This window comes from Pituophis catenifer, unplaced genomic scaffold (genome assembly GCF_029215685.1).
Source record: "Pituophis catenifer annectens isolate HBS135680 unplaced genomic scaffold, rPitCat1.0.hap2 SCAF_2, whole genome shotgun sequence".
Classification (NCBI taxonomy): Eukaryota; Metazoa; Chordata; class Lepidosauria; order Squamata; family Colubridae; genus Pituophis; species Pituophis catenifer.
Genome location: NW_027256882.1, coordinates 114,983,946 through 115,003,847, shown reverse-complemented (window position 1 = coordinate 115,003,847; position 19,902 = coordinate 114,983,946). Strand labels below are relative to the sequence as shown.

At 36.0% G+C, this 19,902-nt stretch overlaps 1 protein-coding gene across 1 annotated transcript in view; it reads right to left on the bottom strand.

Annotated features, from left to right (window-relative positions):
- The window catches only part of SLIT3 (slit guidance ligand 3), a 502,670-nt gene that overhangs the window by 114,819 nt on the left and 367,949 nt on the right, over positions 1–19,902 (bottom strand). Inside the window, exons 15-18 of the mRNA XM_070934106.1 lie at positions 14,288–14,438; positions 13,630–13,704; positions 2,275–2,418; positions 1,170–1,313 (exon numbers count right to left, since the gene is read on the bottom strand). Of these exons, the coding sequence (XP_070790207.1) occupies positions 1,170–1,313; positions 2,275–2,418; positions 13,630–13,704; positions 14,288–14,438 (514 nt within the window). The remainder of the gene's footprint in view (positions 1–1,169; positions 1,314–2,274; positions 2,419–13,629; positions 13,705–14,287; positions 14,439–19,902) is intronic.

Here is a 19,902-nt window from a genome sequence, read left to right as displayed (position 1 = left end):
AACAGTAATTCCCATTATATTTGTTAGGGGAAAGCGGGAATACTGAGCAGGGTGATGATCATAGGTTACTTGAAGGACCATTTCACCCCACTGGGTGGCCCATACACCTTGTGCCAGCAAAGGAGGCATGCTTCAGGTCCCATCAGCCTGATTATTCCAGCTGATGTGATCTAGGAGTAGGGCCTTCTCTGCTGTTGCACCTGCCTTCTGGAACATCTTGTCACCCAATGTGAGGTTGGCCCCAATCCTATCTTTTCGTAAGGGCCTAAAGACGTGGCTGTGCCAGTTGGCTTGGAGCCCCAGTGGGAAAACAGCGCAATGGAGGTGTTTGATTGAGTAAAAACAGAACCCACCTCCTCCCCTTCTCCGTGTGTCCTTGGTTTTAATGTATTCTTATGTTTTAACTACATATGTAACTGTGAGCCTCGCAGAACTACCCTGTGATAAGATGGAATGTCAAATAAAATAAAATAATAAATCAAACCAAACCAAACCAAACCAAACCAAACCATACAAACCAGAATAAAATAAAACAAATACCTTTTTGGATATATTTGAAAAAGAAATCTTCACAAATAGAAATGAGGGCATTTATTCATCATTTTATAAACCAGGATCCTTAATCTTAATTTCAAGAGACTATCCACCCCAAAATGCAACAGCTCTAATAATTAATAATACCTGAACTATGAAGCCTTCACCATCTCATCCAGTTTAGACATTGTCTCTTCTAGGATACCCTTTAAAACAAATGTTCCAAAGGTGCTTTTTCACCTTTGACCTGGATGACTGAAAATCTCCATTGGCAGAGGTTTTCAAATTTGACAACTTTAAGATGTGTGGAGTTCAATTCCCAGAATTCATGTTGGCTAGGGATTTCTGAGAGTTGAAGTCCACACATTTCAAAGTTGCCAAGTGTGAGAAACACCGCTTCTCACAGTGTTTTAAACACTTCTTCTCCCTATTAGGCCTCGTAGCTGCAACATGAGAACAAGAATACTAATTACCAGTTAAAATCTCCCTTTACTTTGAAAATTATTAAGGCAACAAGCATGAAGCTCTGGAATATTCTCCAGGATTATTCCAATTTTTTGGGAGGTTCACATAATTAAATGAAAGCAGTGACAGTAAAGTAAATGCAATATCTTAAGTGATAACAGCTGACTTACATTGTAGATAAAGAAACAAGCGTACTGAAGGCTCCTGGAGTTATTGTAGTAATGCGATTGTCATACAGCGAGAGTAACCTTACTGAGCTCAGTCCTGTAAATGTGTCATTGTTTACACAACTGATCATGTTGCTCCTGAGCATCCTGAAAAGATTCAAAGATAAAATTAGACTTACTGAATTTATGTTACAGAGGGAGCAGGGAAAAACACAAAAAGGGAATTATTTTGTGAAACAAGGTGATCAAAAGAAGCATGGGCTGCTTAAGAATTGGCCAGCTATCCAGATCTCTTGGACAAAGTAAAATAGGTTGATTTGGAAATACATGGAGGACTTCTATTTTCACTCAAATATAAGGTAGGATTCAAGAATAATTCTGAAATTATTAAATTGAGAGTAATTAAACATGAACCCTTCCTTTAAGTTTTTCTCAACCTATCCTACATAGTTTAATGAGTCTGCAGAAGAAAATCTTTCCTGTGCACTATTACATAGCAATATGGAAGCGATCATCCACTGCTGTTTTGTGGAATGTATTTTGACTTCCCAATCTATCCTTCAGCCCTATGATTTCTGGTGATCTCTTTTCCAAGGAAATAGAACTAAGTCTGCTTTGCTTTTCAACATCAACAAGTTTAGCTAGATGTTCCCAATTCATATATGAACATGAACTATACTTAGTATACAATCTTTGTGTTAACGATATGCTTTATGTTTGGTTTTGTTCATTTTTTACTTTCTTTTTTCTCCCCTTTTTTGTCGGCCACTGAAAATCACAGCATCTATTGAATGCATTGAACAATTGATCCAAGTTTTTTTTTTTAAATACTTCTGAAGAAAAGGGCAGTCTGGAAACAAACAGAGGTACTTTCATTTGTGCCAATAGGTGATATTCAAGACTGTCAGAAATTCAACCCAGGAAATAATTACAACAGTTTCAACAATCCATTCAACTGATTTGGGAAAATTGATGATATGTAATACTTTCCTCTTCATTCCCAATCATTTTCCTGACATCACATCTATTACTGTACATTCACAACAGGCAGTATTCCTTTGCTTCTCTCTCCTCCACATCTAAAAGAGCAAACAGACTTTATACATACAGTGTCTTGAGTCCTGTGAGACCTTTAAACATTCGTCCGTGCACAGATTCCAGCTGATTCCCTGTCAACATCAGTTCCTGCACTCCCGCTGCCCCATCAAAAGTGCCTTCACGGATCTCTTTGATCTTGTTATTACTTAAATTTCTGTAAGAGGAAACAGATTCACAGGCAGCATTATTTAACATATGTTTTGTGTAAGATAAATGCAAGCATGTTTGCACTGGCAACAAAGGGGTGAACAATAACTGAAACAAAGCTAAAAGAATGGAACCAATTTAATTTCCAGGGCTATGCTGAAATCTGAATTGCAATATTTCACTTTCTTTCCAACAGGAAAGAGGCTTCTGTGATCTAGTTCTTCTTTCTCAGGGAAGTTTTTTTTCTTTGAGGATTTCTTTCCAATTTCTCCTGGTGGTTTTTTTGAGCCTCTTTTACTGATGGAACTGCTACTGAATTGCTGCTAGTGTTAGTTACACAACTTTCCATCACTCTGCAGCCTCCATGTCTGCCGACACTTCTTAATCTGAAAAGCCCCATGGGGTGAAGTTTCCTTATAAGGTCTTCTGTGTGATTTAATTGAAGGGTAGAAAACAAAGCAAGGCTACATTTGGTTGAAGAAAAGGAACAAAATGAGGCATTTGAATTGCTTAGAGATAATATTACTTCCACACATTTGCCCAACATAAAGAAATGTCATATTCTACTTAAGAGAATTTCTCTAAAATTTTCTTCTCTGAAAGAAATTCAAAAGTACATGCTCACTCATTAAGTTGGAAAATAATTGGTAGACCAGGAAAAAAAAAAAAACAGTTGGCTAAAACCGAAAAGATTTCTTGGGATTTTTTTTTTTAGTATGGCAGTGGTATTTTCTGCTTCAGAATTGAATTCATGCCACACTTCTGAATATTTCATTTTTTTTAAAAAAGGTAATCACATTACTGCCCATTCTTCCAGTGATTTCTAGCATATCAGTTTCAGAACAAATGCAACATGTGGCATCACTGTGCCAGCAGAGCATCCAACCTGTTCTCATTTAAATATCTTTAGGACATCTGCTTTTATTTTACAATGCTACATACTTGCACCAGGAAACCAGAAATTTGATTGCAGATAGGAAACCCATAAAATCCATTAACATTTTAAACCCTAGTTTTATCTGCTATTCTGTAAATTATACTTAGGAACCTTTTATTGTATTTGTTTCATTTTTTGCATTCCCAGAACATTCTATTCCATTTAATAGGCTTCAAAGAAATTAGCTTGCATTACTTCATTTATCAATCATTTATGAAGTAATTCTACTCAAGAGGACATTATGTTATCATGATTAAAGGACAGATTTATTCTGTTTAAAGATGAACAGGCTACATCACTTACTAGTGCTAATAGCTATTGACAACTAATTTATATTATTATTTATATTTAAATCCAATAGTGTTTTTAATTTTTTTGTTATATTGTAGACATTATTACTACCAATGCAGAAGACTCGACGGTCTAGAAATTTGATGAATTAAATAAATAATTTTTATAGCAATATTTTGAAGCATTATTTTTATTATTTTACAGTTAAAACAATGCAGTAGAACAGGGTTGTCAAACTCAAAGCCTGAGGGCCAGATCCGGCCTGTGGGGTATTTAGATCTGGCCCACGGGGCCGCCCTGGAAATAGCGAAGAACCGGCCTGCAGTGCCTCTGCCAGCAAAAACAGAGCTTGGGAGCGCTGCGTGGTAGAGGGTTGCAGGAGGCTATTACAGCCGGAAAGGTAGCTCAGGAGCCCGTTTTCTCTGGCAGAGCAAATGGACCACCCCACAGCACCCCATCCCCCACCCCCTGATGCGTCAATGAAATTGAGTTGGACCCTGCACTAGAAAATATGTAACAGTAAAAATGCACAAAAATTATGTAAAACCATGTGTCAGAGTGGTTTTAGTCTATAGAAACAACTGATGCCTGATTTTGTGTTATTTTTACAAAGTCTGGTTTCAGAAAGAAAACTTTACTAAGGAAGCTTATTGAAAATACATGAGACAAGACACTGTGATGTTTAAAATATGAGATTATAAACTGAAGAAAGAACCACTCTCCAAACAGGATAATTCTGGTTCATATGCTTTATAAAATCTGTTTGTTGTAATACAGGTTGTCCTCGACTTATAACCACAATTGAGCCCAACATTTCTGTTGCTAAGTAAGACATCTGTTAAGTGTGTTTCACCCCATTTTACAACTTTTCTTGCCACCGTTGTTAAGTGAATCACTACAAGTTGTTAAGTTAGTAACTCAACTGTTAAGTGAATCTGCTTTCCCATTGACTTTGCTGATCAGAAGGTCGCAAAAGATGATCACATGACCCCCAAGGCAGTGCAACTGTCATAACTGCTTAACGCATTGTAAGCCACCCTGAGTCTCCGGAGAAGGGCGGCATATAAATCAAATTAAAAAAAAAAATGTGAGTCAGTTGTCAAGCATCCGAATGTAACTCACATGCCCATGGGGATGCTACAATGGTCATAAGTGTGAAAAATGGTCACGGGTTGGTTCACTGCCTTTGTATCTTTGAATGGTCACTAAGCGAATTGTTGCAAGTTGAGGACTACTTGTAGTCATCACTGGGCAAAACTAATTTGGAAGGCTGAGATTAGGCTTGTATCAGAAACTGGTAGTCTGTTGTCTGTTTTCTGAACAGCCGAGGCAGCCTGATTGTATAGCCTGTGACACATCACCTTTCTTGCTGTCTGAGTGGAATATAATAAAGCAGCAGTAACAATAAAGCACAAAGCATAATCATGTGAACTCTTTTAAAATGACTTCATGCATTTCATTGGTAACCATATCAGATTAGCCTTTATGTTTAATGTCAGCAACAGCTCAGGAAGAATTTTATCTTTTTTTTTTTTATCATTTGGTGCTGAACTATTATCCAATGAACAATGAACTTAAGCATCCCTTTCTGAATCCTAAGAATATAAGAGTTGCTTTTACAATTATCCTGCCTTCTTATCTAAGAATAAATGTCCCCAAAGGTTATGTTTGTCTTAGCCTTTCAAAAACATGAACATGTTTTCTCTGAATCACTTTCAGAGAAAGAGATGTATGCAAGTATATAGTGTGAATGGTCACATTTACCTTAAAGGAAGATTATTCTGAATTCAAAGCAAAAAGGTAGACACACACACACACACACACACACACACACACACCTCCTAATCAGCTTCTATTACTGAGAGAGAAAAAGTCTTCCATTCAGATTAAATGTAATCTGGGAAATCCATTGACTGTCGAACTTCAAAATTACATCAAAATTCATGCATCTTTGCTCCTGTAGACTACAAGGTCATTTTCTAAATAAGCTGCAAAAGTTACTAGCTTGTAAAAACAAACAAGAAAACAAACAAAAGTTCCCAACCCCTCCTGACTTTATAACCAACTGGACTGAAAGCAATCTCTCATTAGTAGAAAATGCATTTTTGTGAAGTTTTCCTTGGGAACCTCCAATCTTGTCTACCAATGTACTCCCCTTCAAATGCCATTCTGTGTACTCATCTGAGGGACAGTGTTTTACTCAAGAATGTAGGCAAACAGAAGAACACTTATCTATTAGGGTCAATTTTCCTGTCCAATTCTCCTGATCCTGCAAGAAACCTGCTCCAACACATAGAAGTATTCTATTAGAAGAAACTCTCTGAATCCAAGCCAACCTCAAGGTTTTCTTTTGACATTCTCAGACTGTAAGACTCATGCAAAAACGTATAAATCAATCATATAAGTGTAATTGACACCATATTGAAAGGAAACTAGATTTGGGTAAACTAGAATGTCAAAAACTAATAGCAGACTGAACCTTGCAGTACTGAACCCAAAACAGACTAGTGTATTTGATGGCTGCAGTAGTCTGTTATTCTTATATTGACAGCCTTCAATTGAGTGGCTTCAGTGTAGATAGTTTAAGGAGAAAATTTTCCTCCAAGCAGCCATGAATAGTTTTACATCAATATATCCGTTTCAGTGTGGGTAATGTGATAATGTGCAAACTTTTAATTGGTTCTAATTGTAAATTTATCAATATTTTGTCATCTGGAAGATTTCTGTCCCTAAATTCATGAAATATTTCTCATATCCTAGCAGTACATTGGGAGTTCAGTAGTCCTAACTATGTCTAATTCACATTCATTACAGGCAAGTATTTAATGGCTTTTCAGTATTCATGATGAGTTATCATGTAAATTTGTCCTGAGGGACTTCTTCAAAGGGGACACAATTGACCCTGAAATCAATTGTGTCAATGAATCCTTTGGTGCTGCTTAAACACGACTTATTGACCGAAGAGACAAAGGCTCCAAATGAATGCTGCCTGCCAATATATATTTAATAGTAGCATATCAAATATATTTTAAGGTGTCTTATTAGGGTGACGTGTCTCCTTTGTGTTTAAACACTGGTAAATTCATATGTTGCCATAGTAAAAAATGAAAGGCTAATTTTATCTTAGGAACAACATTAGCATTTAAAACTCCGTAGAACAGAGAAGTTCGTGATGGCACATCTAACATGGTATTTCCCTCTCTGGAAATCTGAAAATTTATGCATTTATCTCTGCTTTTATCTCTGCTAATTGTAACGAGAGGTGGGTGAATTGGGAATGCCAGCAAGCATAGCTCTACCAGGGTTAAAACAGGTACAGGATTAAAACATGAGGTAATACCTAGGACAATCAATCTGGTAGGCATTCTTCATCAACTACCTGCCTTGATTTTGCCTTCTAATGCCACTCAGAGTAGGACAAACTTGGAAGTGTTGGCTTCATCCTGCATAAGCAGCCTTCATCCATATGGTATAAGAAGAGCTGCCAATACTTGGATGAAAGTGTTCTTTCAGGCACATGCCTTCTCCTGCAGAGAAATGCACACAAGGGATGAACCATCCAGGAGCTGTCTATGGAATAAGGTGAAATGTATTGTAGATTGATAACTCCCTGCCTTATTTGGTATCTATAGATGATGTCAGCCCTTCCCTTTCTTAAGCATTGATTCCTACTATTATCTAGTCCACCAAGGCAAGTAGGCAATGGAATTGGTCTCTGGACCAGATCCGGTTCCCCATTCTTTGCCCACAAAATATTTCATTTTTTTACTAAAGTTTTGTATCGTTTTATTTCCAAAGGATTTGTGAAAGTCTTTGAAATCAGAATATTAAAATAACTCAGTAAACTGATATGATCAATTGTATACAAATATATATTAATAATAAGATTAAAACAAATTTAAATACATATCCAATGAGAAAATGTTAACCCACAAATGCCATTCTCAAACATTTTATTTTCAGTATATTTCTGGAGGTTAGGAGTCATAGCATCATCCAGATCTCCAGCGAGAGGCTGATCAAAAAGATGGATTTTTAGACAAATTACAGCTTAAAAGTAGTCTTCACACACATACAACACAACACAACTGGCTCACCCACGATGTAAAAGCAGCTGTGCTAGACCCAAAATGGCCCCTGCAACAAGCAGGAACCTCACACAGCCACAAAAAGCCCAAAAAAACAACTTTCACACTTTACACACACAAAATTCCACATACAGCTTTGTGAGATTTTGTGTGTTTGTGTAGTTAGAGTGAAACACTACAGAAACAGACTAAATCTCAGAAAGCTGCACAAATATTATTTTATTTTATTTTAGTTTTATTTTTATATGAAAACTAAATTTAAAACTTCCTAAACTTTAAATGGCTAGGTCTAAAAAAGAACAACTAAAAAAAACCCAATTAACTATTTTTTTAAAGCTCCCAAAGGGGAAAAAAAACTTACCCAATAGAACAGGGGTCTCCAACCTTGGCAACTTTAAGATTTGTAGACTTCAACTCCCAGAATTCCTCAGCCAGCTTTGTTTTTCTGGTTGAGGAATTCTGGGAGTTGAAGTCCACAACTCCCTGCATGCTTGATTGCAGGCAGGGAGTGGCTTGCTGATGGAATGGATTCAGGCAAGCGAAGCAAGGCAAGTGTTGCGACTAGCAGCTAAGGTAAGCAAGCTGGAGGGGGAAAACTTTTTTCCTTTTACATGGCTCTGGTGATCCCAGCTGCATTGCCTGATTAGCAGGCAACTCAGCTGGGATTGTCAGGCTTGGATCGCCAGAGCCATGTAAAAGAAAAAAACTTTTTTCCTTTTACATGGCTCTGGCAATCCCAGCTGTGTTTCCTGATTAGCAGGCAAAGCTGGGATTGTCAGAGCTTGGATTGCCTGAACCATTTAAGGCTTGTCAGAGCCTTTCGGGTTGGTCTGCCTGGTTACAGGAGAACGACACCCGGCGTATAAGACGACCCCCGACTTTTGAGAAGATTTTCATGTGTTAAAAAGTCATTTTATATGCTGGAAAATACGGTAATAGTTTGGATGCTGCTAAGATACGTGACAAGAGGAGGCACATTCCCCTCCTTCAAGTCCAGTTGCTCATCATCCAACAGTGTGACTAATGTGATTTCTGTCTGAATAAAAAGTATCCACATCTGCTTCCTTTAGGGCACAATGCAAGTGAAAGTGTACCATTCTCTCTTTAACCTTCCTCCAAAAGTAAGACTGGTGATTAGGTGGTATTTATCTAAAATGGCTAAATCCAAGCCCTTGAGGAGAGAATAGGGCGCTGTCACTTTTAATATACCTAAAATAGACAAACTGTGAAGATTGTCTTCTGCTACCCCAGTAGACTTCTGAAGATGCTATCTATACCCAACGTTATCTTTGGGGGCGGGTTATTTTCAACCTAGCAACAGCTTATCATTTTTATTTTGGAAATGTGTTCTTGTGTGACACACAGGTGAAATTTTGTAAATAAAATACAATTTTTCAGGTTTTTTTTTTTTTTGCTTTGTAGAGTGCTAATTTTTATTTGCCAGCAAAATGTAAACATGTAAACAATTACTTCAACGTTAAACACTGATATAATTTAAAATTACGTCAATGTTTAAAATTTTTGAGATAATAGATAGAATATAAATGCCCGTAGTGATATTTCTATCTACAAGATAACTTTGATGGCTTCAACTGTAGCTACTGAACTTGACACACAAATCTATTCTGTTCTTTTTTTAAACTCCAGGTATCTCTGTTTTGGTACTGTCAGCTTTATCTTATTGATATATGGAAAATAATATTTCTGTCAGTATTATAGTATTACACTGTTAGCACTATTTTAGAATGAAAGCTATATGATGGCTTTATGTTGCGGTAACTTGTATGGAGCTTTTTTTCATTTATTTCTATATTATTTATTTTTAGAAAATTCTAAATTGCTTTCCAAGGATTCCATGACAGTATACATTCAATTATAGAAATATATACAATATAATCAGGGGGGAAAAAACCCTAACCCTGAGAGTCAAAACAATTCTTATTATACTCATACATACATACTTACATATATACATCATTTCCCTTTTGGGATAAGCAACATTATGAAAAGAACATAGAAGAAATAATAAATTATAAACCAAAACCAACAGGGATAAAATGATAAAAGGAAAGGAAACATCTGGCTTATGCTAGTATGCTAGCTGGCATGCTAGTTTGCAAGGCTAGGAAACTATGGAAAATATAGGGAATGGTGGAAATTATCAACTATATGCTGCTTCATGAGAGATGTGGTGGCTCAGTGGCTAAGATGCTGAGCTTGTCGATAGAAAGGTCAGCAGTTCAGTGGTTCAAATCCCTAGTGCCGTGTAATGGAGTGACTCCCATTACTTGTCTCAGCTTTTGCCAAACTAGTTCAAAAGCATGTAAAAAATGCAAGTAGAAGAACAGGGACCATCTTGGGTGGGATGGCGTGCGCCTATGGCATTTAGTCATACCGGCCACATGACCATGGAGACGTCTTTGGACAGCGCTGGCTCTTCAGCTTTGAAAGAGATAAGAACCGGCTCCTAGAGTTGGAAACAACTAGCACATATATGCGAGAGGAACCTTTACCTTTATGCTACCTTTATACCTCTTTGTTCTTTAAAATTCTCACCTATCACTTTCTAAAAATCACATCAACTCTTTTCAATTACAACTTTAATTGTCCCCTTTCTTCCTCTTGCCTCTTCCTTCATATATTTGTTTTGTGATTCACTTCCCATTTCTTTTCTGTGAACAAACCACCTGAACACACCCCTTTCCTACTTGCCATCACTTTCGTATCCACATTCATTCAGCACCCATTTATTTTTTTACCCACACACTTCTTGTTCAACCATTCACACAACTTAATTCCCATGGCATCCAACTAACTCTGATGTTTCTGCTGCAATATCCAATTCAAACTTTAATTTTAATATGCAACCATTTTTGCTGCTTTTGACATTTGCTCCTTATAATTGACCACATAGTATACTTCACCTTTATCCCAATTTTTGCATGCCTAAATAATTTCTTTTTCCAGTCCCCCATATTTAGTAAACATCCTACTATTAAGGTACAGATGTAGAAATTGTAACTGCTTGTTCCATTTTCTCTGGAAAACAACCATCCTGCTCGCTCTCTCTCTCCCTCCCTCTCTCTCTCTCTCTCTCTCTCTCTCTCTCTCTCTCTCTCTCTCTCTCCCCTCCCTCCCTCCCTCTCCCTCTCTCTCTTTCTCCCTTCCCCCCTTGCACTTTTCATGGCATCTATCTAATATCTGCTAAAAATAATTTGGTTCTCAGCCTTCATTATGGCATTCTTTGCATACAAAATAACATGTACCTGGGTGTACTTATATAAGCAACCCATTATTATTGTTGCCACAAGCATTCTACACTGATTCATAAATACATTACATACATTAAAGAATGCCATCTGACATTCTTTCCCTTTTCCTTAGCTTCACAGATACAACTGCTATTTTGTTTTCTTTCCTCCATGTTGATCATTCATTTCAATAGTTATTTCATAGTCTTTTGCCATTTACTCCTCTTATGTTCCAAGTAACTATCTTAGAGATGCTATTGTTGTCACCAAGTGATCCCACAAATATGAACTTTTGTCACCTGTCAAGTATTTTGTCAATGAAGACTTTTACACAACACAAAGTAATATTCTTTTGGTCCTTTTGGACATGAATAAAATTGAATTGAACACACAGTAATATAGAGATGATGTAGATTGGACACCAGCTTAGTCATATTGGTACCATATGTTGCATTCCTTAAAGAACGATAAATAAAGGATCTTTCAGTTTTGGCACGTTTTGATTGATATACTACAAATGCAATCATTTTCATTTCAAGCAGACTCATGCTAATCTAACCAGGAATTTGAAAACATGCAGAGTAATGAAACCTCATGACCTTTTATAAAAATAAATCAGCCTGAATTCTTGAAGTTGTGCCCTCTACAATCAAAAACCCTCCAAATATTTCTCAATTTTTCCCTATATGTATGGAGCCTTGATCCTTATCTAGGAAAGGCTTAGCTGTAGAGGTCCAATACTTGGAATCCATTAAAAATTTAGACTATTATAAATAAATAATAGATTCACTTGGTGTTATAATTATTTCTTCCTCAGGTCAAGTGAACAACTTTTTGTTTGTGAATGCCTTTTTCTTCTCTGTTCATTGTGTGCTGAAAGCAACTAGATTTCAACGCTTGACATGCATTTTGATTAATTTTATGCTATTTCTTTTATTTATAACTTGTCTGAGCACCATGACTGAAGAGAAGCTAACAAATATTCCTAAATAAATAGTTCACTCAATTACTAGTTGTTCTATTTGTAAGGATTAGAAATCTAATCACTTTTTCATATATACAAGAAAGCAAAAATAAATTCAGTACATAGAACAATTTATTCAAAATATGTGTTCTACCTCCTTTGGCCTTCAATTCCATTTCATATAAAATGGGAAGAAAATGTTGCAAATATAAAACTTATTTGTTATTGTTCAGAAAATATAAACAAGAAGCAAATCTGGCTTTAATACAATAGTACTAAGTATAGACTTTTAAAAATAGAATTAATTAGTATGCAAATTAAGGAGAATACAAATAATTTCAATTATTTCAAAACATATTCTGCTTGGATTTGTCTATGATAAATCTGATTAAGACAATGTTTATGATCAACACACAACACCCTTAGTTCCTGTTGTTTCAGTTATTTATCCATTTACTTCAATTTATTATGTACCTGAATTTGACCAGTACTCTTACATTCTCATCTTTTAAGAAGAATAGAACAGAATATTTACAGATTCATAAAAGTAAAAGCAAAAAAAAAAAAAAAAAAAAAAAAAGCAAAAGAGAACATGAGTGTTGCATATTGTAGTTATTGAAAAATAACAGTACTTTGTTCAACTATCCCTGCTCCTTGAAAATTGTCATGCTGAAAAGGTACCACAAAGTACTGAGCTACTGAAACCTTTCTGGAAATTAATAAATTAATGAAATGAAACTTAATTATCAAATATATTTCCATTTTTTAAAAGATTAAAAGTGTAGATAACCTGATATGTATTCTACTTGATTCAGTTTAGTGAAATATGCAAAATAATGGAACATTGCTTTGTAAATCTGCAATTTCGTGTACTATATTCTTAAATTAACAATTTACATGAGCCATGAGAATGTTTCATTACTTCGCAGACTTTACTAAATGGAATCAGATACAACAGCGAGACTAGAATTTAGATAAGGGATCCAAACTAGCCTTGAAATTCAAGCCTTGTGTAGCCTGAAATTAATACTGAATATCAGATGTTTAGCTGTTTGTGAACACAGATCAAAAGGTGCACCAATTCATAAACATACCAGCAATAAGTTTTCCTCTAAATTTAACACTGGGGAGCAGGCATAGGTAACTCAATATTATTACACTTTAAGTTCATTTCAGATGTAAATGCAAACTCATAGACATAAGACATTAACCAATTTCTTGCAGATCTAAGTTATATACTTAAAATGTCCACCAGATTTTGTGGAATAATATTTATTACAGTGGTACATATCTGCTAAACTACCATGAAGTGAGCTGTTAAAAGATGTCAACACCAACCATTAAGTGTTTTCCTACTCTGAAACACTGTAAATATGGGATTATGGCATATGTCATATTGCTTGGATTTGTCCTGACAAAACTGAAAGAGCAACTAAAAGAATAATGGCTAGTTAATAAGAAACCTTATACACTGCTACCTTCTTTCACCCTGTTCCAAAACTACCACAGTAAGCTGTGTCCATAAAATTACCAATGCTTTCTAAACCATAGTGGTTGGATTAAAAAACCCAACATAAAATGTTTTGGAATGGGACTTATTTTCAGTTAAATATACATAAGCATGCATTCTGAATATTTCATATTTGAGCCAGCAGGATTCTATTAACAAATAAAAGAAATTACTTACATTTTTCGTAGACTAGGGAGCTTCTTGAATATTCCAGTAGCTTCCAGAATTGAAATATCATTATCGTGTAGACGACTTTTGAAAAATAAAAATAATAATATTGAAACACCTTTGGTTCCAAATGCCTCAGCACCTACATATATATTCATTGCAGAATATTGCAAAAAGGAAAGCTATATAGTTGTAATTGTGTTGAAGTAGATTAGAGAAACACAGGTTCCAATTTCCTCAATCATGAAGTTCCCTGGTTGCTGTGGGTCAATCCTTTTTTCTGTTTAGCTTACTTTAAAGAGTTTTTATAAGAATGAGATGAAAGTCAGATGCCTTGATTCTCAAAGCAGAAGACTTCATGGACACATACATGTAGCTTTCTTGGCAAAAATATTGAAATTCTTTGCTGTTGTCTCCTACCTGATATTTTACCAATCCAATCTCCTAATCCAGATTACGGGTTGGAGATTCTATAATACTTTCATCATGGTTATCCGTTCATGTATTAATCAATTTAACATCAATTTAGATTTTCAAGATTGGCTAGGTTCTGTCAGTAAACATTGTCCATTGATATATTTGATAACATCTGGCTAGAGCCACAAAAAAATAATAATTTTTATAGTGAAGCATTTTATAGTTTTTCTTACAAACATATTGCACTTACAGATCTGTGGTATATTCTGGAAGGTGGCTTGGAAGCCTAGTAAGCTTTTGGTTGGAACAGTCCACAAATGTTCCCTCACAGCGGCATTTCTCAGGACAGATGAGGTCCATAAAACACTCCCCACTGAATCTACTCCTGTAGTCCTCTGAACCTGAAAAATTGAAACATTTATAGATAAAGATACACATTGCAATATATTAATAAGAGTAATATCCCAAAATACAATTGAAAAGAACACTTCTATTTATTCTGCAACCTTACAAGAATAAATTCTTGTGATATTCTCTGCATTATGTTCTGAAACAATCAGAAAAAGACACTTTTATGTGAATCTACAGGGAGGAGAACTGTCTTCTTTCCAAAGAGACAGTCTTGGAAAAAAAATTGTGATATTAATAACTATCTACTGGCAAAAGATACAGTGGAATGAAGGTAGTCTAATGTCAGTCACATTAGCATAGCATAGAAGATCAGTGAGTCTGCTTTAGGAATATAAATATTTTAACAACAGAAGAATACATAACTGAAACTAACTGAGTTCAAGAATTCTACTTTCTTTAAAATCGGTCACTGTATAGTTAGTAAGAACTATAACTTAATCTGTTCTTGCACTACAATAGTCAGGTAAATTGTGTTTGCTTAATGAAATGCTTTTTCAGTTCTTTTTCCAACCTTTTCAATGAATAAGAACTGTAAATAGGATACTAGAGCTTATGGTTGCCAAATTATTAATGGATATGCAATCAAACGTTTGTCATAACAGATCCAATCAGGGAAATACTTGCATAGTTACTTCAATGTTTATTAGATGGACCATTATCTTTTTGCTGAACTTATCTGTTACAGCCAACAATTCTACTAAATCTTAATTTTTCTAACTTTTTCATAACTTCATAAATTAATTGCAGTTTCAATAAGTTAACTATGAAAGGATTTTGAAAAAAATGAGAAAAGGTAAACTAATCAATAAAAGAATTCTGAAAATATATTCAGTAGAATTTTGCTCAAGCTAATATTAGTAATAATCATTTTTGTACATTCTAAACAAATATTTGTACATACATTCCTGTGCCAAAATACCCATGCAGAACTCTTCCTATAAACAAAATGCATTAAAATGCATTTTCCTATAAACAAAACGCATTAAAATACATTTTAAAAAAAGGCTGCAAACCAACAGAGGATATATCGAGATCCATCCCACCCCTAAAAGGTCCAAATATGACAGCAGCAACAAGACAGTAATGATGAAACCGTTAAAGCCAATCTCTTTAACACATTCTTCGGCTCAGTCTTTGTAAACAGCAACATTACATACCCAATATTTCCAAGTTGTATCACAAATAATTACAACGATTACAATGATTTAATACATATTGATTTTACAGAAGACAACATTGAAAAGGCACTACAGAGTCTAAAACCATCTCTATCTATTGGACCTGATGGACTATGTGCCAACTTCTTAAAAAAGCTTTCCACTGCAGTAGCAGAACTTCTAAGCATAATCTTTGAAAAATCTTTCAGGACCAGCACCTTGCCCAACCAATGGTCACTAGCCATGGCCATCCCTATCTTCAAAAAGGGAGACCCCAGCCTAGTTGAAAGATCAATGTCTTTATGTTGCATCACCTGCAAAGTCATGGAATCAATCATTAACCAATCCATTACCCTCCACCTAGAGACAAACAACCTACTCTCCAACAAACAATTTGGTTTCAGAAGAAAATTATCCTATAATCTGTAACTACTTCACTGCAAAAACATATGAACTACACATCTCGATCAGGGCAAAGCAATAGACGCAATTTACATAGACTTCTATAAAGCCTTTGATTCAGTGGTACATGACAAACTACTTCTGGCATTTCTTATGGCATTTCTGGACTCCTGCATAAATGGATAGCTGCTTTCCTGTCAAACAGGCAACAAGTGGTCAAAATATGAAGAGCTCTATCAAATTCTGTACCTGTTAACAGCGGTGTTCCCCAAGGCAGCGTTTTAGGACCAACTCTCTTTATACTTTATATAAATGACCTTTGCGATCATATTAAAAGCAACTGTGTTCTCTTCGTTGATGATGTAAAACTATTCAACATCACTGACAATGCTGCTACCCTTCAAAAAGACCTTGATTATGTGTCAGATTGGTCAAACAAGTGGCAACTTCAAATCTCAATCAAAAAATGCTCTGTCTTACCCATTGGCAAAAAAAATCAGAACATAAAATACAAGCTAGATGGACATGACCTTGTCGACGACCCTCACTCTGTCAAGGACCCTGAAGTACTCATTTCTAAAGATCTAAATGCCAGAGCCCACTGTAACAACATTGCCAAAAAGGCATTAAGAGTTGTTAACCTAATCTTTCATAGTGTCTTCTCTGGTAATATTGTACTACTAACTAGAGCCGTGATGGCGAACCTATGGCACGTGTGCCACAGGTGGCACACATAGCCATATCAGTGGGCACGCCAGCCTAGCTCAGGCACATATGCGTGTGCCGGCCAGCTGATTTTCGGGCCTTCTGGGCCCACTAGAAGTAGGCTGTTTCCTGCCTCTGGAGGGCCTGGGGGTGGGTGGGGAAGGCCTCCTTTTTCTTTCTTACCTGGCTCCAGATCCTCTCTATGCATCTGCAGAAGGCAAAAACAGCCTTTCCCACTCCCTCAGAGGCCCTCAGGAGGCCAACTCCCGGTGGGACAGGAAGTGATATTTTTTGCTGTCCTCAGCTTCCAGAGACTCCTAGGGAGTGGGAAAGGCTGTTTTTGCCCTCCACAGATGTATAGAGAGGATCTGGAGCCAGGTAAGAAAGAAAAACGGGTCTACCGGACCATCACATGCCAGAAGCGGAGAGGGAGGGAGGTTGCGCACACATGCGCAGGGCAGGGCACATAGAATTATGAGTGTGGGCATGTGCCTGTGCGAACCTCCCCCCTCCCCTCTCCTGACACGCAATGGCAAAAAGGTTAGCCATCACTGAACTAGAGCATATAAAACATTTGCTAGACCAATTCTCGAATAAAGCTCATCTGTCTGGAACCCACACTGCATATTGGAGATTAATACAATTGAAAGAGTCCATAGATATTTCACGAGAAGAGTCCTCCACTCCTCTGCTCACAATAGAATACCTTATGCCACCAGACTTGAAATTTTGGGCTTAGACAATTTAGAACTATGCCGTCTTTGGTCTGACCAAAGTAAAAGTAAAAAAAAAGCCTCTGATGATCGCACAGCTCAGCTAGTCATGGGGGGGGGGGAGGTTGGCAGGGATTTTTGCTACCGGTTCTCCAAACCACCCACTGCTATCACCACTGTTACCGGATCGGGCGATCCATTCTGAACCGAGAGCATTTCACCCCTGAAGCATAGTACATAAAATTATCTGCTACAATGACTACTTCAGTTTCAACACAACAATAAATGAGCGCACAATAGATACAAACTTAAGGTAAACTGCTCCAAACTTGATTGAAGAAAATACGACATCAGTAACAGAGTTGTTAATGGCTGAAATGCATTACCTGACTCCGTGGCTTCTTCCCCAACCCCCAAAACTTTAACCTTGCACTGTCTACTGTTGACCTCACTCCATTCCTAAGAGGTCTGTAAGGGGGGGTGCATAAGCGCACCAACGTGCCTACCATCCCTACCCAAATGTCCCTTTTTATTCATATCCATTTCATGTATTCATAATCATGTTTATACTTATAGCTGTTATCTAATACAAGCTTGACAAAATAAAATAAATAAAATATAACTGGGAGAACCCAGTTACAGAAAGACATATTTCATAGATGGACTATAACTGAAGTATAAACTTGATATTCAGATAAAGTTAAAATTTTGTTATTGAAAAGTTATCAATAGATCTTGTTTCAGAGAGAATATATTTATAACAAAAACATTAAATGTAATATACACTATTTTTCTAAGTATTTCGTATATAGGATAAAAAAAAAATTCCTCACTCTATAAATACACTTTCCTGTTCTCCTGCCTTAGTGTTGTTGTATGGTCTTGTTGTTTAATATTATTTATTTCAAGTGGGAAACCCAGTGCTGAAATCCTGAAAGTACACCCATCTTTTTAGACACCTAATTAATAAAGAAGATATTTATTTATGTAATGGATTTGTTAAATTTATTTCCACCTATCTCACCATGCAGCTACTCTAGGCAGGTTACAACAATAAAAAGGAAGAAATGAAAAGAGTACGAACAGAATAAAAGATAATATAGCAATTAAATAAATAATGAAAAAGAACACAAGAAATACAACTATATGATTACAAAAAAAAAAAAATGATGGTAGAGAGCAAAGAACAGGAAGGGGGGAATTACTGTATATGATATTGTGATTCCAGGCCTGTTTTCTTTTACTCTAAAAAAACAAGAGTTAAAAAAAATGAGCCAATTAGGATATGACATTTTCTTCCTCATGTTCCTCAGATGAAATAGCAACAACAGGAATCAGAAATGTTTTCTTATTAGCTACAAATATATATACATATCCATTAAAATTTTAAATGTGAATCATCAAGAGGACTGTACGATGTGATCAATACACATATTATTATCAAGTACTCCAAGTTACTCATCAGCCTACAAAGCATCAGCAATCAGTTGCCAAGAGGAGGAAATTTATTATTTAACCTGAGCCTCGAGATCACTTGGACAGGTGGCAATTCTATCATGTTATTCCCATTAGGGAAACTAATGTGAAAGCCAGCCATCTGGCTGCAGTTATTTGTGTCCATCCATCTCTACTTACATTACTTTATCAGACATGCTCCCCCTGGCTTTAAATAGATAAGTTGCAGATCAAGAGATGTAACACTAAGGAGGATGTTCAATTATTTTTCCATTACAAAAATAAAGATGGGAGAATATGTGCTTACATTAGAAATCTGGAATAGCATGAAAGCTTTGGAATAGTGTTACTTGTAGAACTTTAAGAAAGAAAACACCTTGGAAAGGACCTTTAAAAAAAAACCATTTGGATGAAAAAAATATAAGAACTACAAAATCAGTTTTAAAATTCATATTGGTACATTAGTACATATCTTACATTATGTAAGAGCTGTGGCAGCACAGTGGTTAGAACACAGTATTGCAGGTCAACTCACTGCTCACTGCCAGGAATTCAATTGTTTGCCATGAAAACAATTCAGTTCAATTGAGAAAAGGCTATGTTCTGAAACTCAGTAAATTGAGACTTAATTGTTTTAATGTAATATACAAAGACTATGACTTATTACAATTATTTTTGGGGGTGGGGAAATATTTTGTTTTTCATGGGGGGAAAGCTGAGAGCAAGCTCAAGAAAACCAGCTTTTCAATTCACTTTTCAGAGAGAAATGTTAACATAAGAGATAAGCTAAGAACTGAATTATTGACAAAAAGTCACATCAAAGTTAAACCCACTTTTTTTTTTTTTTTTTACAGCCAGTGGTAAGCATAGGACTACAAATGACAAACTACTATGGTATAATTGGATTACTTCAGCCTGGGACACTGATGATCTGCCATATACAGTACTATCATATTGTTAGAAGAATTTTGTATATATTCCACAGTATGTCAGAAATCTACAGATCAATAGAAAACAGGTCC